Source organism: Amia ocellicauda, chromosome 1 (assembly GCF_036373705.1).
Source record: "Amia ocellicauda isolate fAmiCal2 chromosome 1, fAmiCal2.hap1, whole genome shotgun sequence".
NCBI lineage: Eukaryota > Metazoa > Chordata > Actinopteri > Amiiformes > Amiidae > Amia > Amia ocellicauda.
Genome location: NC_089850.1, coordinates 15,570,091 through 15,595,965, shown reverse-complemented (window position 1 = coordinate 15,595,965; position 25,875 = coordinate 15,570,091). Strand labels below are relative to the sequence as shown.

Here is a 25,875-nt window from a genome sequence, read left to right as displayed (position 1 = left end):
CAACAATGTAAGTAAATAAATGGAATACCCATACATTTAACAGGCGGTTCTGCAAGTGTTGTGTTCGGACTCCATATAAACCATTTTAAATGCTGAGCTGCACTAGTTCGCCTGGCTTCCTTTACACCATAAGTTTCGCCTTGTTAAAACTTAATCATGTCCTACTGTTTAGTGTTCTATATTTATTTTTGGTGTGAACTCAAGTTTAACATTGAATACATTTCACTGGGACTGTGACAATTATGCCTAAGCTAATGACCAAGAATGTGAAACACTAGGATATTAAGAGAAACCATAAGACCTTACATACAACAAAAGCTGCTGTTTATACGCCATCACAGTTTATTGATTTCAAAAAGGGAAAAAACAAAAGGTTTTACTTTTTTTTTCTTCTTTTACACAGTTTAGTATGAAAACACATTCCATTACAATGCATTTCATATACAAACCACTAAAAAGACATTAAGTACAAAACAGAGTTACATTTTAGGAAAAAATAAATACACCTGAATATAGAATAAAAAATAAAAAAAAGCACGGCTTTGGACAACCCCTAAACATGACTTCCATGCTACGGTGTCCTACAGGACAACCAGCAGCATCCCGTGGGCTTTGTAAACTATAAAGGCCCTGTTCTTTAGGACAGCACCTGCTGGCCCGTGGCTCTATGGTCAGTCAAACCTTGGCTCTTGCTTGCTTTCCACAAAGAAAAGCCTACCTCCATAAACGTATGGCACCCTCTTCCCAGAAACAAAGGGGAGATTCATTCCATGCTGCCCAAAAGCAAAAATCGAATATGAAAGTCATAAACTAACCCAACAGAACTGCTGTCATTGCATGACAACAATCACTGAGGCGAATTGTCTTGTTCTTGAAATTTACAGCACTGGTTGCTTTAGCACCATTTTTTTTCTTTTCTTCACATTCAAAAGCAGGCTAGGTGTCAAACAAACTCATGCCAAACACACCACCACGTGACATTTAGAAAAGGAACAAAATTATAAGGAGGGTATAATCAGTTTGGGTATTAAAGTGTCCAAGGTCAAGTGGATATGTTTGTTGCCATGTGGCGACACTTGCAAGCAATGACCACCGTCCCTGTGGTCTGGATTGGAAATGTGTGTGCAGGGGAGAGTTCATTTGAAACAAGTGCTTCTGTAAACTGTTCTCCTCCAGTCACAATTATTAATGAAGTGCAGCTGGACCCCTTTATTAGAAACCTAACCAAACTGAAGATATTTAACAGATGAAGAAAAATAAAAGTTCTCATGTGAAACACTTTTGGGTGTATAATCAATGACTGGTGTGGTGTGATGAAACCATGCAGGGCTCTACTGTACTGTCAATTAGACTTTTAAAGAATGTATCACATCTACAAAACACAGAGACATCTACAAAGCAAATAAACAAGGGCCTTTAAACTGAAATACAAGTGTGGAAATAAGTTTTGGATTAGCTTTCTCACTTCACTGCATTTTCGGAAGGGTCACATCTATCTTGCTATTTTACACAACAGGTCCAGTACTGAAGACTGTATCTATTCTACTTATTAATCTTACATTGGTATTTCAACACAGTTTAATTTATAGTTACAATGCCATAGAACATCATGTTAATAGCTGATGTCTTTTCTTCCCATCGGAAAAACCTCTACAATCTACAATACATTATTTTATTTTTGTTCTTTTTTAATTAATAAATTATGACTTATTGTCTGTCAAGTAGTAGGGGTAAAATTTGGGTAATTCTATGTATACAAAAAAGCATGTTTGGCAGATGTGTCTGATTTGTACTTTGGGGGATCACTGTACATGGGGGCTATTGCACCCTAATGTAGCAACTTCTTCAAACCTCTCCCAGATGCCAAAGAAAATAAGAATGTATTCATGTATTGTTACTTAGCATAAATACAGTTGTCATACTATGAACCAGAAAGAACGTTACAGCTTTTTGGTTAGTGAAAATATTACTCATTGTACTGAAAAATCACATAGTGCTCTAGTTTTGAATTGCAGGCTGCAGTTGACACCATATTCAAGGACATGTGAATGAAACCTTTATTATTTTAATTTTAGCACCGCTGTATTGGTGCTAAGACTTTTTAATAGAAAGATCTGATTTGTGAAAATTCCCACTGTGAATTCTCCAGGCTCAGTGGGTGCCTTGGTACACGACAACAATATACTGAGTAGCCCTGAATGTCTCTAAATAACACTGATTTAGGGGGAGGTTAATGTTATATATATATTAATATATACTGTACAAATCGACAATTCATTTAGATATTCATGCTCAAGACACTTAGCGCTGGTTTCACTGAGTTTGTTTAGCACTGTTCTTGGACTATGTTGTTTTTGGTATTGTAGTACAAGTGCTCTTTGAAACCCGGCTGTCACTGTTCATCTTGTTCCGTGTCATTATTTACAGACGCAAACTCTATTTTAATCGTTTCAATTCAAAACATCCTCATCTTTTAACATCCCTCCATGTAAAGAGGGGATCAGCATTCACATTTATAACAGGAAGGTTATTTTTCTTCAATGTTAGGGCTCAAACCTTGACAAACTAAAAACTGCATTTAAAAATAAAGCTGTGATGAGCAGTTTGATCAGGAATATGATAACTTCCACCACCTTCAGTCCAGTGTTTAAGTGTTAAACATTTTGTCTCTCGAGGACCCTGAATCTTAGTTTTCCTTAACTTGAGTTCATAGTATAATTATAATACGTATAATTATGTTTTCAAATAAATAAATAAATAGATAGATAGATAAATAAATACACACATAAAATCACCTTAAAGGGCTGATATAATCCTCATGAGGTTGTAATTAATAACATTCACTGCCTATTAGGATCGCAGATCAATTCCTCACTGTAGATCGCAGACCAATTCCTCACTGTAGATAAATTGGATGGAAACTGAAGGAAAATGTTGGGGATCCTCACTGATAGGAAATGTTATTGTTTTTAAGCTGACAGGGTTTATATCACACCTTTAAAGAACCTGAGAATGAGCAAGAACTGTTTCATTTTCTACTTTGTTCCATAAAAAAGGCTAAAGATACTTAATCTTTTTGTTATTGAAGCTGAAAAACAAAACAAAAACAACAACAGCCAAGTTAAGCCTCAGTAGGGGTTCTTCGCGAAACGCCGCGGCGACCAACCTGATAGACATTTGGCCCTGGGACCCCAATCTACAGTTGCTTCATGTTCTTTGGTACCTCCAAGCCAGTCAGAAGGGTTACCTGTTACACACACAAGAGATGCAAATTTAGGATTTATACCACACAGCACTTTTATCCTAAATGATGACTCACATCCTTCTTATTTGTCTTTCTGTCGTTGAAGGGTAATCTGCATTAGAACCAAAGCCAAGGAACACAACACGTCTCAATGTGAATCTTGGTGTTCTGGTTTGCATTCCTTAAAAGCATGTCACGGCAGATTAAACGCCTCTGTAATTAACTGAGTCATCCTGTGTCACTGTGTACAAGCACCCACAGCAAGATGATCAGCAATGTCCCGCAGGGCTGCCAACGTTTCCCACAAACACTAACTGCAGTTGGCAGTGGCGATGGCTACGTCACTCCAGCTTGGCATGCATTGTTGACACCCACCTGAACATTTCTGTTAAGACTAATGGCTGGCATGAAAACGCCGTCCAGGTTTTCGAACGCCACCGGCCCGTGCTGCTCCTTATTTATGAAGAACGTTAGGGTGTGTTTGTTGAGGTCCAGCAGGATTCCCACTGACGAGCCTTTGCAGATTCCTCCTTCGGCTCTGGAAGACAGAGGCAGGAGTCTTGATGCACATGCCATGACTGTAGGCGGTGAAGAGACCAATCAAGCAGCAAAACAAAGGCCACGGCAGTGCAGGTTCTACTGGCCCGCTGCCTACCTGTTAGTATGCGAGTTGCCGTGCATGAACCAGCTGCGGTTGTTGTCCACGTACATGGCCCAGGCCTTGTCGTCCTTCCCCAGCATCATGTCTTTGATGGTGTTGATCCTGGCCACGCCAAACGCCGGGTCCGGGTGGTTGTCGTAGCGGTCCACGGCCAGCTCCCAGTAGTGCACCCCTTTGGAGAACGCGGCCGTGCCCAGGACCACCCTGTCATCATAGCTACTGCAGCTCACGGTCTGGTTGTCGTTGGACAGCACGATGTCCCGGTGAGCTGAGCTGGGGTCAAAGGTGAACCACGCCACTGAAGGAGAAACAGAGGGGTAGATTTGGCATCACTAGGTAAATGAGGTGGAGTAGGTGAATGGAACAGTATTTCATATTACTGTTTGAGTTATTTTTTATCTGTTGTACTCTTTATTCCGAAACATATTCTTGCTTCCTATACATAAAAAATAGTCATCATTTCCCAAAGAAGTAGCTAATGGTGGTCATGTGGCTTCATACAGTGTGGCTGAGCAGCAAATGGCTGCAAATGCATTGCATCCTGTTTCACCAGATTTGATCCGAACATATCAAAGCATATGCAATATTAACCATTCATGACATATCCATTTGAGTTGTTAAATGAACACAACAGATGAGAACTAGAGCTATAAAAAAATGGAATGCACTCATGAGCTTTATAAAATATTCAACCTGATTTACTAATTTAAGAGACAACTACTGAGCAGGGGGTTTTATTCCGCCCAAAAGCTAGGCAATGTATTTTTTTTTCACAACACTGATTTAATTAACTAAACCCCCAGGAATATGTCATCTCAAAATATTAGTTAAGCTGTCGTTTGGCATGCAATGAAAACTTGGCTTGTAAACACTGATGTATTAGAGTTTTAATTAAATGCAGAATCACTGCTACAACTGCCAGAGATATTTCTGCTCTTCCAGGTTTCATCAAAATGTCTACACCATGCACTTGCAAATCAAATGGCTTTGAAATTCAGACAGGTTACAACATGGACAATTAATTAAAAAAATAAAAAGAGCAATTGTACGTTAATCTCCAAATCTCCACCCTGTTTTTCAGATGTATGGAGCAACACCCACAATTACATGTTCACCTGTGGCTGAACTGCAGTAGAAAGGAATGGAATTAAAATAAAATAAAAGCAAACCCACCATCAGACGTCTTCAGGATGACTGTCTTACTGTAGGGCCCCACTCCAGTGGAGTTGTAGGCCTTCACCCGCGCATTGTAGGAGCTGTTGAAGTGAAGGCCATCGACTGTGCAGACTGTCTCCTTCCCCACATACACCTCCTGGGGCAGACAAACAGAAGAGCGTGTTCAAGGGTAAAAACAGGCAGTTAAAGAGTGCAGCATTGCGTGTCTTCAAGACAAGTCAACCCAATTACAGAACACGTACAGCTACAACACCTACCATTGGAATTATTATTATTATTATTATTATTATTATTATTATTATTATTATTATTACTTCAGGTTGGGCTGCATGTAAGCCCCAACACTGATCAATTTCTAATCAAATATAAAGTCTCCCTCAGGCTGTGAACATGATCTCTCACCCGGTACTGCCCCCCACTGCCGTCGTCCAGCTCCAGCACATAGCCCTCCAAGGGGGACTGGTTGAAGGTGGGGATCCTCCAGGCCAGGGTAGCGCTGTTGTTGCGGGTGCAGCACTTCTCCAGCTGCAGCTCCGGGGCCGGGGGCACTGTGTATGGGTCTGCTGAAGAAGGCAGTGGTACCGCTTTAACATAACAGCCCATCACTCAAGTGTCGATCACAATTAGAGTCTGTCACTCCATTGTCGCCACAGAAATACACATTAAACACACTAGCCATGGTTTTCAAACCATTGTGTAGCACTCACTTGATCTAAGAGGGCTTTTGCCAAACCCTACTGCTGCAGATCCCCAATCCATTATATTTGATAGACATCTTCCATCTTTGGCTAAAGCATACAGAATACAATCTGAGCCTGTTCAGAAACCCATTGAAGATGTCTAATATACCCAGTATGGCTGGAAACTCACATTTGATCTGCAGGAAGTCCAGCTGGTGGATGGACTGCAGCAAGGGGTCGCTGTTGAGAGACAGGTCAAACTCTGAGCACACTTTGGGCTCCAGTGCCCCTTTCACCCACTGATCCTGCGAGGACTGCACCCGTTTGATCAAGGCGTCAGAGATCTAGAGAGAAACCCGGGTGATAAAGATTAAAAAAGTGTCACAGAACGCCAGTCTTCTGGAACTCTGGAGATCTTTGAGTAAACGTTCCAATGTATGGCTTTTATTTCATTCGTTTTCTGAGGTTCATCCCTGTAACCAGACATTTCAAGGACATCTGCTGTACAACTGTCAATATAGCAGAAGAAACACTCTAAATAAGATTTATACAAAACCGAAAGCAACCTACAGTAAGCAAGAAAGTATTTTACCTGCAGGAAGCCACTGGGATCATTCTCTTTCATCACTTCCAGACAGTATTCCATCAGCCCAGTGGTCTGTCTCAGCTTCATTGTACAGTGTGTGATCTGGTCCCTGACAACCTGTGAATAACCATGAAGACAAGAGTAATGCAGGAGACAGGACTGAACCAGGAAACTACAGACCTAGTATTCTCCTCTTCTCCGATGCCAGTAAAAATATCGAAGAAAGAACACACAAAGAGACATCTGAAATCTGATGTGCTGCTGTCTCTTGTACGATTCCATCACATGGGTCTAAAAGTATCCATGGGACCAGCCAAAATGCATCTGTATTGCACAGTTACTTGTTGCAAGTTCTGGTAATACTTGTTATACTTCATTATTATTTACATGTACAAGTAGTCTGTTGCCCTAGAGAAACTTATTGAATGAATCCTAATGGTCCTATACAATACTTCTTGCTCTAATATGACATTTTATGGTCACGCATGTCACTTTCTCTTTCCATTTGACATGTTTTGTTTGTGTATCGTAATTTGATACACAATGTCCCACGTGGCATTTTTTGCTCCCGTAACACATTATTCTGGTCACTTATGGTTACTTAATGGTTGCATATGACATTTCATGTACCTGCCTTGGGGAGTATTACTATTGTATGATCAACTGTTGAAGGAATACTTGTATCACTTTATAACATTATGGTGTTACAGTGGGGGAAAACAGTATTTGATCCCCTGCTGATTTTGTACGTTTGCCCACTGACAATGAAATGATCAGTCTATAATTTTAATGGTAGGTGTATTTTAACAGTGAGAGACAGAATAACAACAAAAAAATCCAGAAAAACGCATTTCAAAAAAGTTATACATTGATTTGCATGTTAATGAGGGAAATAAGTATTTGACCCCTTCGACTTAGTACTTGGTGGCAAAACCCTTGTTGTCAATCACAAAGGTCAGACGTTTCTTTTGGTTGGCCACCAGGTTTGCACACATCTCAGGAGGGATTTTGTCCCACTCCTCTTTGCAGATCCTCTCCAAGTCATTAAGGTGTCGAGGCTGACATTTGGCAACTCGAACCTTCAGCTCCTCCCACAGATTTTCTATGGGATTAAGGTCTGGAGACTGGCTAGGCCACTCCAGGACCTTAATGTGCTTCTTCTTGAGCCACTCCTTTGTTGCCTTGGCTGTGTGTCTTGGGTCATTGTCATGCTGGAATACCCATCCACGACCCATTTTCAATGCCCTGGCTGAGGGAAGGAGGTTCTCACCCAAGATTTGACGGTACATGGCCCCGTCCATCGTCCCTTTGATGCGGTGCAGTTGTCCTGTCCCCTTAGCAGAAAAACACCCCCAAAGCATAATGTTTCTACCTCCATGTTTGACGGTGGGGATGGTGTTCTTGGGGTCATTCCTCCTCCTCCAAACACGGCGAGTTGAGTTGATGCCAAAGAGCTCGATTTTGGTCTCATCTGACCACAACACTTTCACCCAGTTCTCCTCTGAATCATTCAGATGTTCATTGGCAAACTTCAGACGGGCCTGTACATGTGCTTTCTTGAGCAGAGGGACCTTGCGGGCGCTGCAGGATTTCAGTCCTTCACGGCGTAGTGTGTTACCAATTGTTTTCTTGGTGACTATGGTCCCAGCTGCCTTGAGATCATTAACAAGATCCTCCCGTGTAGTTCTGGGCTGATTCCTCACCGTTCTCATGATCATTGAAACTCCACGAGGTGAGATCTTGCATGGAGCCCCAGACCGAGGGAGACTGACAGTTATTTTGTGTTTCTTCCATTTGCGAATAATCGCACCAACTGTTGTCACCTTCTCACCAAGCTGCTTGGCGATGGTCTTGTAGCCCATTCCAGCCTTGTGTAGGTCTACAGTCTTGTCCCTGACATCCTTGGACAGCTCTTTGGTCTTGGCCATGGTGGAGAGTTTGGAATCTGATTGATTGATTGCTTCTGTGGACAGGTGTCTTTTATACAGGTAACAAGCTGAGATTAGGAGCACTCCCTTTAAGAGAGTGCTCCTAATCTCAGCTCGTTACCTGTATAAAAGACACCTGGGAGCCAGAAATCTTGCTGATTGATAGGGGATCAAATACTTATTTCCCTCATTAACATGCAAATCAATTTATAACTTTTTTGAAATGTGTTTTTTCTGGATTGTTTTGTTGTTATTCTGTCTCTCACTGTTAAAATACACCTACCATTAAAATTATAGACTGATCATTTCTTTGTCAGTGGGCAAACGTACAAAATCAGCAGGGGATCAAATACTTTTTTCCCTCACTGTATATAATAGTATAGTGTAATATACTGTGGTGTAATATAATGTAGTGTAATGTTGTACTGTACTAGTGCAGTTATATAATAAAGTCAATGTCTTAAAATATAAAAGACTGCACTAGTACAGTACACAACTTAAAAGTGCAGTGTAATATACAGCAGTGCAGTGTAGTTCTATTAAAAACTGCTGCATCATCACTGCTTCTGAAATACACAAGTCTACTTACACTATCGGTAAAAACAACACCTACAGTTTTCTAGTTTGTATTGAAGTGTATGCAGTTTAGTGTCTCAATGTTCTCTGAAATTAAAGCATAGAAAAAATAATCAATTGGAGATAAAAAAATAAATCATGGAATAGTTTTGTTTAACAATATGTAACCCACACACAATAATACATGTTAAATAATATAATGTGCAAAAAAATCTTCAATTACCTGGTGTGTTTGTTCTGTGATTTCCACTTACTTCCAATTAAAATGTAGGATATAGCTATTGTATTATGACACACAATATATAAGTGCTGTATCAAATTGTGTTACACTCTAGGAATATGGAGTCTGGCCCCTAGTTATTTATGAGTTGCCTTTACTTTCTGAAACACCTTTTTAGCATTTTAGCATCTGCCCTAGATGTTTTGGGCCACTAGGGCCACTATGACTGTCCCAAGGCACATCCTCCAAGCTCTTCCTCTGACAATTATCCAATTATCCACAGCACAGACATACACAGACTCACCTTTAGCTTATATTCTCTCTCCTTAGTGACCTTAGTGAGGAGCTTGGCTTTCTGTCGGGTCAGTGCGTCTATAAGGGCGTCACACTGAGCCACAAGACATGCTTCGAACTCGACCCCATTTTCCTGCAACAGACACAGAAGTAACACCATTATGGATCCACCAGTAAAACATCTTACACCATTATTATCGTAGAAGTTTTCATGACAAAAGAGCATGTAAACAACTGTCAGGAACCATAAGAACTCCCATTAAATATAATCCCCTATTAGTGAGGTCCTGTGAGTAAGAATAGTGTATTACATTTTGGAAACACACAAGAGTGACAATGTCTGTGCACAGATTAGTGTTTCCCAGAGTTCATCATTACTGCTGGTATGTCAGTCTTGGTTCCGTTTATCTTCAGAAATAGGTATATCTTCAGATTTTAACAATTTATTTGTACCTGTATCTGCTGCAGCAGGTTCTTTAACTGCACCAGAAACTCCTTGGCGTCCTTGGCTTTGTCCGACACACCGTTCAAGGCTTGGGAAAGCTGACTCTGCAAACAACATAAGTCCGGCAGCATGAGACGTCAATGTCTCCACAACACAGTGTGCATCATACCCTGGATATTGTCACACTGCCAATTTAAATAGAAAATGACATTTCTAAATGGTGAATCATTCTGCCTGTCCTCAAACACAGTTTTCACACTTTTGATGTAATACCATTCCCAGGCCCAAACTTGACATTACAGGTGTCAAGAGAAAAACAGAATCATGAGCTCCAGTGTCTGAGGACTTAAAAAAAACTCAAATTCAGAAAAAACAATTGAGGAGCAGGTTTGCACATTTACAATTAGGCACATACACCTATATTTCCTATCAAAATCCTTACATATGTGAATTATAATTACGTGTAAATGACACTAGTCCACTCTTTCAGGCTGAAATTGCGAGTCAGGTCGTTATCATGCATATTAGTTGCTGTCATTATGATCAATATCCAATACCTTAGCTCTGCCTGCCTCCTACCTTACCTTGTGCTGTTTCCACATGATGCCCAGGGCTTTGACGTCGTGCTGCCCATGCTTGCCCTCCTCCAGGCACTGGTAGCACACGGGGGTCCGGCAGCTCAAGCAGTACATGCTGTGGTTCTCCAGGTCGTGCTCGACGCAGCTGGTCAGTTTCCTGGCGGCGGCGGCGGCGGTGGCCGGGGGCTGGCTGCTGCTGGGCGCCTGGCTCGGGGGCATCAAGCGGTGCTTGGCGAGGGGCCCGCGGGAAGGGTGGCAGCGCTGCTGGCACGGCGTGCAGTAAAACACGTCGCACTGCTCGCACATCACGGTGGCCTCGACCGGGTTTCGGTCGCACAGCTGGCACTTGACGGACACGGCGCGGCTCTGCTGGTACCGGGACACGATGGCCTCCAGCAGCCGGTTCCTCGGGAAGCCGCGCAGACCCCGCTCATCCACGGAGACGCTCCGGTGGCACAGCGGGCAGGTGATGGAGCAGTGCCGGTGCATGGGGGCCGGGGGGAAGACCCTCACCCCGTTGGGGGATTTGAGGCACGGCGTGTAGGAGCCGTAGCCGCTGTCCGTCTCGCTGTACAGGCTCATTTTGTCCATGTCGAGATAGTCATAGTCGGAGCTGGCGGAGGCTCGGCTGTGCGGGAGGTTGTCGCCTTCTGGGGTCTGCACGATGATGTTGCGGGCGCAAGCCATGCACACGTTGTGAGAGCACGGCAGGATGATGGGGTCCCTGAACAAGGAGCCGCAGACGGGGCATTTTAATTCTTCGTCCATCGCGTCCATGAAACACACGCACTGGCACGGGAGAGACGCGGGTCCGGCAGCGAGTCCTGCCAGCACCAGTCGGTAAGAACAGCTCCCGTTCTGCTCGGGGCGCAAGCGCAGGATCGTGAGGCATGATGGGAATTGTAGTCAAAGGCTGTGGAAGGTAACATTGCTTAGGTTGAATTCAGGGTTTCTAGCGCAGGGCTGTTTCTGGTATGGAAACTACAAATCCCGCAATGCCAGAGAACAACAACTATTAAAGGTCATATAATTGAAATGACTTACTGTGTATAGGATTTTGCGTTTTAATTGAATGTCTCATGCAAAGAGCGGTTTTATTTCTGCATTTGAAATCATATACTACAATTAACACCCTTTTCTGTTTAATTTCTTATTTTATTTCAACAGACAGTCACTGGATGGCATTGGGCAATGGCATTAAATACATAATAATGCCTTAAAAAACATGCGTGGTGTGATTTTTGCCATCGGCTATAGATCCTCTCATAAACCGATCTCCTAGATTAGAAAACGGGTTTAATTTAAAAACTAAGCGTTGCGAGACAGCCTGGATTGGATTAACAATTGGCGTTAAAACAGCTTCTAAATGAAATTGCATTATTTTAATGATGTAATCTGGATAATACATCGTGACTAATCTCATGATACCTATAAAAAATGCGGAACATGTATATTTAACCCACCAATCATGTCATGTTATGCGTATGCTTTTGCCACCTCCTACCTCTTGGCTTAATCTACCCGGGGGGCGAGAGTACACTGCCGCCTGCAATGAGCTGCTGTGGTAGGACTCGCCAATACTCAGCAAAAAAAGAAACGTCCCTTTTTCAGGACACTGTATTTTAAAGATAATTTTGTTAAAATCAAAATAACTTGACAGATCTTTATTGTAAAGGGTTTAAACAATGTTTTCCATGCTTGTTCAATGAACTATAAACAATTAATGAACATGCACCCGATGAACGGTCGTTAAGACACTAACAGCTTACAGACGTAGGCAATTAAGGTCACAGTTATAAAAACTTAGGACACTAAAGAGACCTTTCTACTGACTCTGAAAAACACCAAAAGAAAGATGCCCAGGGTCCCTGCTCATCTGTGTGAACGTGCCTTAGGCATAATGAAAGGAGGCATGAGGACTGCAGATGTGGCCAGGGCAATACATTGCAATGTCCACACTGTGAGACGCCTAAGACAGCACTACAGGAGACAGGAAGGACAGCTGATCGTCCTCGCAGTGGCAGACCATGTGTAACAACACCTGCACAGGATCGGTACATCTGAATATCACACCTGCGGGACAGGTACAGGATGCAACAACAACTGCCAAGTTACACCAGGAACACAGGGGTAGGGGTAGGATACTTCTAAGTGTAGGGCCATGTTGAAAAATACAAGTCATAAAACTGATGAGATGGATGGATAATATTTTGGAGTCAATTGTCATTTTTTGACTTAAAGGTCTATTGAACAATATTTCTTAATAAACAATTTCCTCTTTAGGATTATGTGCCATCTGTTTTCCTTTTATTTTGGTGGGATGACATGCATAAAACAAAACTCATAGCCACAACATTCATGACAGCTACAGATTATGTAAAAATGTATTTTAAAGTATTTTAAAGGATTTTGATTAGGGTTTGAGACTTTATTATGCTGGTTGTATTTCATGCTCCTTCATTCAAAGAACTGGGTGAACATTTTGAGATTAAAATTTAGGAAAGAATGCTATTCAGCTAATCTGAATCAGCCTCATGAGTAAGAAGTTACACTAAAGCATTACAAAACATAATTATTCTCAGAGTTGTGCCATGTTCAGTGACACGATTTTCTTATCCAATGGATAAAAATCTTTCCTTAAATCTAGGTAGATATGACATTACTCGCAGAATCTGAATCTGATTTGGAGTAAATGTAGATGTTTCATTAACTTAACAAAAAAGACTTTTAAACTTCCTGTTGCTAAGAATAAGGAAAATAAGCTCTTCAGCACTTCTCATAAATCTTTATTCTCAATGCAGACTTTTTTAAAGCTTTGAAGCTTAAAAACATATTAAGATTAAATTTGAAAATGTTTCTATTTTTTTTCAGCTGGTAAAAAACACAGAATGCTTTTACACATTTTAATTTTAGTATTATATTAAACATTCAGAAGATATCTTGAAATTATGTCACTTGTTTGGTAAAAATATACTTATAGATTCCAACCTGAACAGAGAAACATGCAGGGTATTCTGAAGAAGTCAGCCAATAATTGATATATTAAAATTTCTCTGTCATGAAGCTCAAGATCCAATGCGTACTTGTAAAATTCCTCTTTTGTCTAAATAATTGTAATATAACTAAACAAAATTAACGGTTTCTTAATAAAATTCACAGAAAATTCAATAAATCATTAAATAGAGATTTTTTTTTCTCTATGTAATGTTATTAAATATTTCCGAAAGAAAAAAAAAAACACATCTTAAGTTGCCCTTTCTATAAAAATCAGAAAAAAAAACATTTTGACAGTTTAGTGACTGTATTACTTGTCCCTTAAAGGAACTAGTTTACAGACTCATGCACTGTAGCTCGGTTGTGCTATTGGGTCAGGGCTTTAATGGGAAATTATATTTATATAAAACATTAATGATTTACCATCAAATGTTTTTTTTTTTTTTAATAAAAAGTTGTGTTTTTAATTTGGAGATAGTGGCAGTTTTGATTTTAAAGAGAAGAAAAATCTTTAATTTAATTGAGAATTACACAAAACCCATGTAACAGGTGATGCAAGTAAAATATTGAAGAGGAAAATACAGTAGATGTTTTGTATTGAAGTATACAAATAATGTATTGCCAGTGTATATAATCGTTTTAAAGAAAAAAGTAAATACAATATTGAAAGACATTGAAACATGTTACAGTAGTGACTATCTACAGTAATATTAACTTTACACACACATTTTTAATGGAAGAAAATCCTGGAGCTGTTTAGGACATGGTAACACATTGCTACACTAAGGAAGTCGTACTCTCGGGGTTGATGCGTATCAGCCTGGAGCCATTTCTCAAGTCCTGCAGCTGCTTGGCAGGCTTCCCCACCCCTTCCTCAAACCTCTTCTCCACCACTGGCAGGACAGTTTCGTAGAGGAAGGAGGCATTTTGGCAAATGAACGTTTTCTTCTCCACCTCCTGCTCACACCGCAGGCTGTAGTCTACATGCTGGACGGCCACCAGGATGATTTCCCGCAGGCTCTCCAGCAAGACCATGTGCAGCTCAGGGAAGTACAGCTTGAGACCTTCTTCCAGGAAGGCCATCATTTGCTTGGTGAAGGCCACCACCGTGTAGCTCAGGTTGACCCAGCAGTCATCGCCAGTGTACTGATCAAAGTTGACCACACCACAGTTCCGCATCTCTTCCTTCAGCTTCCCCAGTGCCTCCGGGGTCATCAGGTTCATCTTCCTCCACATCTCCTCTGAGTTGCGGTGCTTGGTGGCCTCAATGATGATCTCCTTAAAGCTGTGCAGAGCAGCCTTGATGTCCTTGAGTAGGAGGGACTGCAGGGTGAAGGTGAGGTCTAGGCCAATTTCGCTGAGCTGCTTGCAGTGCTCCTTGGCTACCTTCACACACTCTGCTGCTGTGGACAGGCTCTCCTTGCTGTCGAAGACCTGCTTGCTGAAAGCGTCCACAAACATCTTCATGGCTGAGCGGGACCACACCACAAAGGCAGAGTAACAGCCGGTGTTGCCAGCAAAGTCCATCTCGAACTCCTTGGCCGTCTCGAGAAGGCTGGTGAAGAAGATGTTGCAGAGCTTGTGGATGTACAACAAGGTGGCACCCTCGATGCGTAGCTGACGAATGGCGGTCTGCACGGCGACTGCCCGGTTCTTCAGAAAGAGCTCACAGGCCTTGGTGGACTGGCCCAGCCGGATCAGTTGGGATACAGCCCGGCGCGTGGCCTTGGGGCCGCCCCGCAAGGAGCGATCGGGGGAGAGCTCGAACACCAGCACCTCCGTCAGCTGTCTCACACGCTCCTCCACTTTGGCCCTCAGCTCCTTGACAGGCTGGCTAATGGGCTGGTCCTTCAGGTACTCATTAAGCTTATCCAGCAGGTCCACCGCCCCTTCAAAGTCCCGCTGGGCAATACATACGTCAAGATCCTCTGGCAGCTCTTGAATCCACTCCAAGCTCAAGTCAACCAGCTCTTCTGAAGCACTGGACTCCTCCACGTCAAAGGGGTTCTTGGACACTTCCTGTCGCACTGGAGAGTTGGGTATCTCCTCCTCCTTCTTGTGTCTCTCCTTCACCGCCTTGTTTTTCTTAGTCTCATCCAAAACCTCCAGCCACTCTTTCTTGATCTTGCTGTTCTCCGCCTGGAAGATGCGGCTGTCTGGAAACATCAAGATTTTGAACATGTCCTTCATGGGGGGGTTGTCTTTCACGTTGACGATGGCAAAGCTGTCCAAGTCGTACAGGGCGTTGTACTTGTACCTCACTGCGCCGCGCCGGTTGGGGAGCCAGGTGGCAATGAGGAGGCAGTCATTCATCAGAAAGGCGTGCACTTTCTGTATCTGGGACATATTATCAACGTCATATTCAAACAGGTCACCGTTGTACACCAAATACCTGCCTGGCGTCTCCATAATATTTTTGCAGCCCTCTACTTTCTCCAGCAACGTTGTCAGCGTCCTCTGCTTTACCTCTTCGGTTTCTTTCGGGAAGGCAGCCAGCATTTCCTTTGCAGCCTCATCTTTGTCTGCAGACAGCAGAGCCTGGGTGATGCTCTCCATGATACTCTTCTGCTCCGTCAGGATGTGGCTCAGCTGGTACATCTCGCTCTCCAAGTAGGAGATTTCTTTGGCAGTCTCGATGAACTGTCTGTAATTCTTGTAGACATTCTTCTTCAGATTTTGTGCCGTTTCGTCGGCTAAAGTCTGTATCTTTTGTCGGTGCTCTTGCAGGTCTCGGTCGCCGTCCGACTGCTGGGAGAGCTGTTTCACGTAATTCTGCGGGTCGAAATTCGCAGACTCCAGTTGCTTTCGCAGCCTGTTTCCAGTGTCTGCCATGGTTTTCTCTGTAATATTTCACGCTTATAATTGCTGCAATATCCCCCAATCCGTTTATTCACGGCCTTTAATGTCACGAAATAACCGGAAATCTTCTCCCAACAACAGAGCGACCAACTCCCTGTCTAATCATGTGATCTCTCTAGTTTTTCTATTGGGTGGCCAACAAAGACATACACTATTTTCATATCACAGTTAACAGAAACAGTGTCTGTATAGAATAATAGAAATGGGTTTTATTTTATTTACTTGTGTTAACAAAATAAAAAATATCATTATTATTGTGATTATTATTTGTATATTAAGTTTTCTGAATAAAGTGCGATCATTCGAACTCCGAGTAATTTTAACACTGGACAGCTAAGAATAGACGATTACAAACGGGGCGGATAAACCTATCCCATGATGCACTAAAATCAAACCCCACAGATCCTTCTATGGCAAATCCTCTTGTTGGTATCATAGCAGAAAACACTGCTGTCATACCTAAACAGGATGTTATTTTTTTATGATTCAAACGCATATGCACCTTAACCCTTTCACGATGTATATTTATCGCTTTTAACGAAAGTGGCTGTATGATGGGAAGAAGCGCTACTTTGTTCAAAATGGCACTCCGATGATAGCAGACAGTAAGTAGGTTTTTGTGAAAAGACCTGCCGGATGACAATGGACGAGGATTTTCTGCTGGCTCTCCAGCTCCAGGAGGAGTATAACCACGAAGCGTCCGGCTCCTGGGGGAATGGAGATGACGTGGGCAGGGAAAGCAAGAAGAGGAGAGTGGAGTCCAAGAGTGAGCTTGTTTCCTATCCCAGCACCCCTTTCCACCCAGAGAGACCGCTGTCCATCGTGGACGAGTCGTGGGAGATTCTGGACCCCAGCCCCGATGTCAGGGCCATGTTCCTGCAGTTCAACGACCTGTTCTTCTGGGGGAAACTGTCCGGAGTGGAAGTGAAGTGGAGCCCTCGCATGACACTGTAAGTGCACCGCTGTCAGGGTCATATGCTATGCTTTTTCTTTTACCCACCATGACCATAGTGAAAGGCTCGTGTTTTTTGTTCTGGCTCTGCAATGTACACTGTGGCATCTGGGTTGCTGTTGCAGGTGTGCTGGCGTGTGCTCCTACGAAGGCCGAGGAGGGCTGTGCTCCATCCGGCTCAGTGAACCGCTGCTCAAACTGAGACCCCGACGGGATCTGGTCCAGGTTTGTGCTTATGTCGGATCATACGTGCTTAATGTTTTGTCCTACACATGATCAGATTGTATGTGCACTGCAGCTGGCAGACACAATCTCAGAAACATTTACAAAAACTATTTAAAAGATTGAACTCACCCCTGCTCTTAAAGTGTGATACCTTCTTACTTGAAAGTGCGCAGATCACAAACTGAAATACCTTTTTTAATCAGAAGTGATCTTTTACTACAGTACTTATTTTAGATGACACCTTTGAATCAGTAAGCTACTATTATCTAGCAACCACTGGAAAATGGGCTTCTTCTTGAGTGTACTTTCTCAGGTTAAACCTTTTTTTATTTTCTTTCAGACACTCTTACATGAGATGATCCATGCTTTGCTTTTTGTCACCCAAAACAACCGTGATCGGGATGGACACGGGCCAGAGTTCTGTAAGCACATGAACAGGATCAATGTGGCCAGTGGGACCAAAATTACTGTAAGTCACTTGATGTGGAGAGAGAAAAACCCTTGCGTGTAAAACGGCTGTGATATATTAAAAACATATTGATGTTGGTTTCCAATCTGAGTGAATCATCTTCCTCTGCTTTTTCTAGGTAGCACTACTAAATCAAACTAATTAAATTAATATTATGTATGCATGTGTGTGTGTACATATATTTATATTAGGGTATAGATGGTTATTGTCAGTTCTGAAATCCAGCAACTGAGTTATCAATAATACACAATTGGTTTGGGGACCCAAGGATGACCACTTTTGGAACCCGTTACTGACATTTGCAGGAATTGACAGCAAGATCCAATGGTGTGTGCTGACTGATGCCGTTGGTATGTCTCAGGTCTACCACAGCTTCCATGACGAAGTGGACCAGTACCGGCAGCACTGGTGGCGCTGCGGCGGGCCCTGTCAGACTCGCCGACCCTTCTTTGGGTATGTGAAGCGAGCCATGAACCGGGCCCCCTCTGCCCAGGACCCCTGGTGGGCAGAACACCAGCGCACCTGTGGGGGCACCTACATCAAGATCAAAGAGCCTGAAGACTATGGAAAGAAGGGCAAGAAAGGGGAAAAGGGCAAGAAGTCTGGGACACAGACTGCTCAAAAGGACAAAAGCTCTGGGACTCAGCCAGCTGAAAAGGAGAAAAGTGCTGGGAGGCAGACCGCTGTGAAAGGCAAATCTTCCAGCACTGCCACAGGTGAAGTTTATTAATTCATCCCCAACTTAATCTGCTGAGTCATTATTAGCAAAGATAAAGAAATGTGTTTCTAAATGCAGAGTGTGAATTTGAGAATAATTTGAGAATCTACTGCATGTCAAAAAAGGTGGAATCTTGGATGAATGTATTTGTTTGCAAAGCTCACTGAATAATCTTGTGCTCTAATACATTTGCACACTACAGTATATTCAAACATATCTGTTGTATTAATTCACATGTATCATTTTAGGTGTCTCCGGCTCACAGGACATAAAAATGCTGATTCCATTCACTGGTAAAGGTTTTGTTCTTGGAGGGAGCTCTCAGACTTTGTCTTCCAGAGACAATACGAATCCCCCAGCTGCACTCAAGGGCTCTCCCAAGCCTATTGGCTCCCCAGGGGCCAACATGGGTTTACCAGAACGGCCAGGTCAGAAAAGCCCTTTTAGAAGCAGCAGCACTGCCAGTGTAGTCCCAAATTCAGGCCCATTCCCTGCAAAACAAGCTCCAGTGGGTAAACGATCTGTTGGAAACACCAGGGTTTTTATCAGTGTTAATGGATCCCCTGTCAGGATTTCAACGACCAATGGCCAGCTGAAAAGGCCTCCCCATAATCCTTCACATCTTGCTGGGGCCAGGCAGAGGTCTGTCCAGGATCTCTTCAGTGCAAAAGGGCTCAAATCTCCAGAAAGGCCTGGTGTGAGTGCCAGCATCGCAGCCCCTCCACAACCACGAGGGTCCGGAACCCAGGGCCAATCTAATGAGACCAAAAAAGGAAGTTCCTTTATGAACGGATTGTCTTCAATAGACCTCACGCAGCAAGAGAGAGGGGCCAGTGGAAGTGCCAAAGATATGAAAAAGGACAATCCCCAAAACCAAGGCCACCCCAGAGAGAAGGACGCAGATGCTTTTGAACCTCTCAATTCCAAGTACTTTAAATCACCGGAAAAGGCAGCAGGGGGCCTCCCCAACTCCAGGAAAAGACCCAGACATGAAGGGGGCTCTATGCACATTTTTGATTTCTTCCAGAAGACAACAAAAGAGTGGGACAAGCCGTCAACACCAAAGACTTCGAGTGGGGGAACCACAGCCAGCACTTCTGCTCCCCCTGTACAGCCTGGCCCTCTCAGCTCCGCCAGCCTTACCGTCAGTTGTCCGGTGTGCCACACCAGGGTTTTAGAGTCCAAAATCAATGAGCATTTGGATACCTGTCTCGTATGAGACACAGGAGTCAACCACTGTGACTATCAGTGACTTCATCAATCTACTGTTACCTGACCAGCTGTTCATAGTGCCGGACATGTTTAAGAGCATATTGCAATTGAAAGACATGATAATGTATAGAAAACTAAATAAAATGGTTACTAAGTCTACTTTGGTAGTTTTGTTTACCTCTTTATCAGCAGGTAACAATCCAGATCAATATACCTCAATCAATGAATATTGGACTCTAGAACCACATGAAGAATCTTAGATACCCTCCTGTCATTGTTGTCTGTCAGTATTATGTCTGTATTGCTGCATCTCACAATAAGGCGTGCCTGCCTACATTTCTCAGTTTACAGACTGAATTGTAATTCACCAATATCTGTTGTTCACTTCAGGGATCTTATGACTAAGCGTAGATGGCAGGGTCATTTTCTAAATGATCGTTAAATAGAAGACTTTTAAAAATACATTCAAGATTTTAACCTCAGGTACTCAAGTATAATAACCCCCTGAGATCCTCCAAATGACCTGTAAACTGTAAAACATCTTTCTTGGAATTGTCGGGCTGGTGGATTTTTTTCATCTGCAGCACTTGTGTGAGTCAACAGTGTAGTGGCAAAAGGGCTATTTAGGTGAGCAATTGGCAATTCCACACCGAAATATAGTATGTAGTGAAAGGAGGAAAAAGTAGACTATTATAGACCAATATAGATTTATTCTTAAACTGTTCTTAGTTCAGAATGGAATATTTTTACATTTTAGGCTAATACTAATGATGGTAGTTCCTCGACTGTTGCTCTTATTTCTAAAATTATTTGAAAATGTTTCATATACTTTAAAGCTATAGATTTAGGTGCTTTGGTTCACAATTTAAGGGGTTTTATGTGTTTGTTAAACAGAATTGTTGTTCTTTTAATAAAAATAAAGTACTTTTTAAACATGTACAACTTTGTTGGACGATGTATGATTGCATGCTGAGGTGAAGTGATCTGTGATGTTTTTAACTTTGCAGACCAGAAGATAAGGCTACCCAAACCTAACAACTGGGTGAACCCCTACCCTATCCAATACTAACACTTCAGGTTAGTCCCATAAAATCTACACTCAACTGAGTAGAAAAGCAAGCCTGGCCTTAACAAAAGTCTACATTTACAGGGGACTCTAACCATAACCCTAACCCAAACCACAGTGTAACTCAAATTTCATCACTAGACTTAAGTGTGGTGCAAAATGTAACCAAATTACTAAAATTAATAGTCTAAAAGAGAATTGTTACCTCCACCTGTATCAGTCATTCATATTTAAGCCTACAATTGCCAATTATATATTAAACACACATTTTCAATGAATGCAGCTATAACTATGAATCAGCCTAGCATGTAAATAATAATCAGAACCTTTATTCTGAACTGTGAAATTGAGTTATAGTGCCAAACCGAGAGACCTGCCTCTACACCGCTGTACCACATCAATAAATAACCACACCATAAGACCCCAACACTGCAAAATGAAGCTAGGCCAATACAAATCTATTCCCAATTCAGTTAACAGAGGAGAAACGCAATCCCAACCTCAACTGACGTCTACATTTACTGGGAAGTGCATCCTTAGCCTGGACAAATGGAACGACTAAACATCAAATTGAGGGCAACATGTAATGACGTGACTTACATTATAATCTAAAACAAACACATTAGAACTGTAAAACCATGTCTACCAACATCTGTGTCCCTAATTGAAATTGACCATTGCCAATTTTGTCATAAAACCAGTGCATAATTGGAAGTATTTCATTGCTCTTCATTGTCACCCCCAGCACTGAGGCACAGGGGATGTTTATGCAAATCAGCGCTTTCCCGTCAGTCATCCGAGGCCCCGCCCATGGGGCGGGGCCTCGGATGACTGACGGGAAGTGCTGATTTGCATAAACAGACAGGAAGTGGGCTGTTAGACAGGAAGTGGCTCCCGGAGCGCCGCGCAGGGATTGTTGTTGTTGTTGTTAATTAAGAGAAGGACGTGTGTTGCGCTGCGAGAGGCACCTCTTCGCCTGGCCCCCCGCACCCAATACGGCCCGGTATGTAACTTCACCCGCTGCATCCACACACCCGGACCGCAGCAGTGACCGATTTGAACAGGAGAGGGGAGGCGAACATGAACGGCAAATCAACCAACGGCACCTCGGGCGGGGGCGTCCCGTCGGCCTGCATCGACGGGCTGCCCCCTCTGCCCAAGAGCCTGAGCGGCTTGCTGAACTCCAGCGGCGGCTCCTGGAGGGAGATGGAGCGGATGTACGCGAAGAAGACCATGATCCAGGACGACCTGAGCCGCGGCCGCAGCGCCGACAGCCTGGTGGCCAACAAGCCGGCCAACCTGGATGCCGCCCTGGCGCTGCTGAGGAAAGAGATGGTAGGTCTCGTCTCGCCGCGCCGAGCTCACGCCGTTTGAAGGCGCTGGTTTAAAGCCCCTCGCCTGCGCCCGTTTCTCAGGGCCTCCATAATCCCGGCTGTTGCTGAAGCCCTTGTGCTTTAATCTTGCACTGGCCGCTACGCATGTGCAAATAAACAAATTGCAAAACAGATCGACACTTTTTCATATTTTGTTTAGTTAAATGCATACACGTTTTCAATGTTTGCAAAAAAAAAAAAAAACACCTTAGCGTTGTAACATAAATACTATATTATGTAGGCTATTAATCGTACATATTGAAATCTTGCTGCACAGCGTCACCCACATTAATACATGTAACAAACACCCAAATCAACAGCTTTATTATTTTAGCCTTTGTCTAAGTTGGCTCTGTGTATATATGCGTATATAAATAGAGATTTGTGATATCCTGTATCTACATGTATAACTATAACAAAGTATTTATCCAGAAAAAAATGCTGGTGCACATTCAGTATTTTTAGAAATAAACTGTAGAACTATTAATATCAAAACTAATTATGTATATGTGTAAATCCTCGAAGTTCAATCTTATTCTTCCTGCCACAGTCCGTAGCCTACCTAGTGTACTCTCCCCTGGCTTTGATTGCGCTCCCTGAAGCCTTTTAATACGGCTTAATCAGACAAATATTCAGCTGCTCTCCCATGCAGTCAAAACTGACAAATACATTGTAACCTTTCCTGTTAAAACTGGGAAATAATAATGAATCCAGACGTTCCCCCGCTGTGTTCCATTTCACATGGCATTGTTTTGTCCAGGTCTCAGTTACTGAATCCAAGCACCAGGCCCTGGAAGGGGTTAAATATTCAGTGTCCGCTAATTGTGGGTTGAATGTTCTTCCTGCCACCTGGAAGTTGTGAGCTGCTTGAAAACTTGGTTTCCTTTAACATTATGTGGTTGTTCAGTTTTTCATAAGGAACCACAACTGCCCCTGCAGACAGAGCACCTCTGTAAGATGTAATTTTATTTTAGTAGATCTGTACAACAGGATTTAATAATGCAAGTGTGTGTGTGTGTATATATATATATATATATATATATATATATATATATATATATAAAAAACATTTTTTTACTGTACCTTTCAGCCAAACCACTCTTCCTCTAATTATCCATAAAGACGTGTAGGGAATGTTTCAGAGTCGTGTTCATACTTGTTCTTCATGTGGTTCGAGATTGACTTGATTCTGCTGCAGGTTCTCATCTGTTCCCCTAGATATTGTATGAATGTATGTATGAATTAATTAATGAACGAATGACACTTGTCTTTGTCCTAGAGGGGAGGTAACGATTAGGGTTTGGACCCACCAGATTTGTTTTCTCACCTGGGAATATTTTGTGTTTCTCTCCTCTGTGCCTAAATGGTTCATGTTTATATTAAGTACAGAAAACATTGACTTGTAATTCGTGTAGGCCTATACATTCTGTGTATGGCACTCTGTGGCAAATTCCTTTGAGAAAGGTGTGATATATTTAAATATAAGATTATTTGATTGGTTGATCCATGGTCTGCGGTCCTATGCTGATTTTATTGTCAACAAATTCAAAACGCATTTAAGTTTTTAAATAAAACTTACAACATTTTTTTTCTTTCTTCTAAACCTAATTTTATAGGAAACCCTATAAAGCTCTTACTGGACTAAGTGAAATATCAATAGGTGTGGTCTGCAAATCCATGTGGGTATAGGTAAACCTGGCACATTTTCCATCTCCAATAAGTACCAAACATTTAACCTGCACAAATGAACATGAATGTGTATGAATTTATTCTTGAAGCGGTAACTTAAAACAAGAATCCATATTCTCTTTAGTTGTGCCTCGAGTGTCTCACGTTTCCCCCCTCTTTCTTGCAGGTGGGGCTCCGGCAGCAAGATATGTCGCTGCTGTGCCAACTGTGGTCTCTTCATGAGTCCATTCAGGAGTACAAAGGCAGCTGCCATGACCTGAGCGCCGTGTCCAACGTGGACGGCTCGTACGGCATGGAAAACGGCTACTCCGACGAGGACGATGACTTTGACCAGGATGCCAGCATTTCCCCCACCGAGCCCTCTCCCAAAAACGGCACTAGCAAGGACAAGTGGATCAATGACTCCTTCCACATCACCATCTAACAGGGCGAGGGATGCTGTCTTCCCATGGCATTTCACTACAGCTTGGCATAGTCCTCAACGCTAGCGCAACACCTTTTAAATATAGAGACTGTGTGTATGAAGAACATTCAGTTTTGCTGGATCACAGTCATTTTTTAATCTGCTGACTTTTCTATATATTATTAAAACTGCTATTTATTATACAAGATTTGCAATAATTATTTTGACACATTGAAACAAGGCAGTATCAGATTTTTTTTTATATGATGTACTTATTCAGGAATTAGCATTGTTACGGACCCTTTCCCCTGGTTTAGATGTTGGGGGAAGTTAATAAGGATTTCTAGTCAAATGCAGAAGCTTGACAAGTACATTTTTTGCTGGAAGACTCATGAAGGGTACTTGGCAACACTTTTATATTTATAAATGGGTCACATGGGGAATTCACAACATGTGGTTCTGTATTTACCCTTTTAAATCTGTGAAGCCTCCATTCTGTCAAGGAGAGTTTATTTTATTTGTCTTTTTTCCACCTCCTCAGTGTGAGCTAATCTGAACTCTTTGTCGGGGTCAGTGTATCCCAAGTTAAGGTTTTCTTTATAATCACCATTCACCGCAGTTAACCTGCACATATGCTGTCCTTCGTGTGATGTAGACCAGTATCAGGAGACCCCCATTAAATCACTGCCCCACTGCAGTGTGTGTGGTCACAGAGCAACAAACCCACTATGCCAAAAAACTAGAGTGATGTCATTATAGCAGACACACTTCACAAAATAAGAGCCCGGTTACTCTAGTGTATATTTTGGCCTTTGGAATCCCACACCCTTACCAGGGGAGATACCTACTGGACGTTGACCTGTGGCTGCACAGAGGAATGCATTGCACGCAAGCGGGGCTTTGTGTCTTTGTAAGGAACTCCTGATTGTTGACTGTGACCTGGGCCGTTTCACCTCTTTAATGCAGTTTGTATTCATCTCTGGTTTGCACCAACCCTTTATAAACTTTCTCTTCTGTATGTATGCATATGGTGCAAATCAATATATAGATATATATTTAATTGTTTTGTTTTTGTGTGAGAAACACAATGATATGCTACTAACCAAAGGACTATTTATAACATGAACAATATTGAAAGGATGTAGTAAGAACATTTTAGAATACCTGGGTGTTTGGGAAGGGAGCCATCAGTGGTAAATAGCATTATATGTGCTTAAGGATTTCAGTACAGTGTGTGGTGTCATGCAACTCCAAACCCACACTAGTGTAAGTATTCCAGGAGGATTATGCCCAATGTTATTACAGTTGGGTTGCTTTGTTTTACTTTGCCCACCCATTAATGAACTGGAGAATACAGTGGAACACTGGAAGATTGTGTTGTACTTTGTATTAATGTATATCCTAGCAATGTCCCCTTGAAAAATACTGGTAAATTCAGTCAACAGCAAAAACAGTGGGAGTTTTGTAGCACTTCCACACTTTATTTTCATCCAGTTTGAACAGACTTGGGTTGCCCCAGAATCCCAG

At 42.4% G+C, this 25,875-nt stretch overlaps 4 protein-coding genes across 4 annotated transcripts; 2 read left to right on the top strand and 2 right to left on the bottom strand.

Moving 5' to 3' along the window:
* Positions 1 to 307: 307 nt before the first annotated feature.
* trim67 (tripartite motif containing 67) lies at positions 308 to 11,237 on the bottom strand. Its single transcript, XM_066692915.1, has 10 exons — positions 10,395 to 11,237; positions 9,819 to 9,914; positions 9,376 to 9,498; positions 6,354 to 6,464; positions 5,952 to 6,105; positions 5,484 to 5,644; positions 5,079 to 5,217; positions 3,900 to 4,203; positions 3,620 to 3,782; positions 308 to 3,247 (listed from the first exon to the last, which is right to left on the bottom strand). Exons 1-10 carry the CDS (start codon positions 11,163 to 11,165, stop codon positions 3,197 to 3,199), a joined length of 2,073 nt encoding a protein of 690 aa, XP_066549012.1. The 5' UTR covers positions 11,166 to 11,237; the 3' UTR covers positions 308 to 3,196.
* An 800-nt stretch (positions 11,238 to 12,037) lies between these two features.
* exoc8 (exocyst complex component 8) lies at positions 12,038 to 16,366 on the bottom strand. Its single transcript, XM_066692718.1, has one exon. It carries the CDS (start codon positions 16,212 to 16,214, stop codon positions 14,160 to 14,162), a length of 2,055 nt encoding a protein of 684 aa, XP_066548815.1. The 5' UTR covers positions 16,215 to 16,366; the 3' UTR covers positions 12,038 to 14,159.
* Positions 16,367 to 16,581: 215 nt separating this feature from the next.
* sprtn (SprT-like N-terminal domain) lies at positions 16,582 to 20,759 on the top strand. The gene is made up of 5 exons (XM_066692792.1): positions 16,582 to 17,191; positions 17,319 to 17,418; positions 17,759 to 17,887; positions 18,249 to 18,603; positions 18,854 to 20,759. Exons 1-5 carry the CDS (start codon positions 16,878 to 16,880, stop codon positions 19,822 to 19,824), a joined length of 1,869 nt encoding a protein of 622 aa, XP_066548889.1. The 5' UTR covers positions 16,582 to 16,877; the 3' UTR covers positions 19,825 to 20,759.
* Positions 20,760 to 21,749: 990 nt separating this feature from the next.
* Positions 21,750 to 24,855, top strand: fam89a (family with sequence similarity 89 member A). Its single transcript, XM_066692717.1, has 2 exons — positions 21,750 to 22,218; positions 24,112 to 24,855. The coding sequence occupies exons 1-2, from the start codon at positions 21,964 to 21,966 to the stop codon at positions 24,367 to 24,369; spliced, it is 513 nt and encodes a 170-aa protein (XP_066548814.1). The 5' UTR covers positions 21,750 to 21,963; the 3' UTR covers positions 24,370 to 24,855.
* Positions 24,856 to 25,875: the final 1,020 nt, after the last annotated feature.

Bases quoted from the DNA above. Each gene is read 5' to 3' on its own strand.
- exoc8 (XM_066692718.1), bottom strand. From the start codon at position 16,214: ATGGCAGACACTGGAAACAGGCTGCGAAAGCAACTGGAGTCTGCGAAT.
- trim67 (XM_066692915.1), bottom strand. From the start codon at position 11,165: ATGGACGCGATGGACGAAGAATTAAAATGCCCCGTCTGCGGCTCCTTG. The intron at 6,106-6,353 runs GTAAAATACTTT...GTTTCTCTCTAG, and splicing joins ATCCCAGTGGCTTCCTGCAG to ATCTCTGACGCCTTGATCAA. The intron at 5,645-5,951 runs GTGAGTTTCCAG...TGCCTTCTTCAG, and splicing joins GGACTTCCTGCAGATCAAAT to CAGACCCATACACAGTGCCC.
- fam89a (XM_066692717.1), top strand. From the start codon at position 21,964: ATGAACGGCAAATCAACCAACGGCACCTCGGGCGGGGGCGTCCCGTCG. The intron at 22,219-24,111 runs GTAGGTCTCGTC...TCTTTCTTGCAG, and splicing joins CGCTGCTGAGGAAAGAGATG to GTGGGGCTCCGGCAGCAAGA.
- sprtn (XM_066692792.1), top strand. From the start codon at position 16,878: ATGACAATGGACGAGGATTTTCTGCTGGCTCTCCAGCTCCAGGAGGAG. The intron at 17,419-17,758 runs GTTTGTGCTTAT...ATTTTCTTTCAG, and splicing joins CCCGACGGGATCTGGTCCAG to ACACTCTTACATGAGATGAT. The intron at 17,888-18,248 runs GTAAGTCACTTG...GGTATGTCTCAG, and splicing joins CCAGTGGGACCAAAATTACT to GTCTACCACAGCTTCCATGA.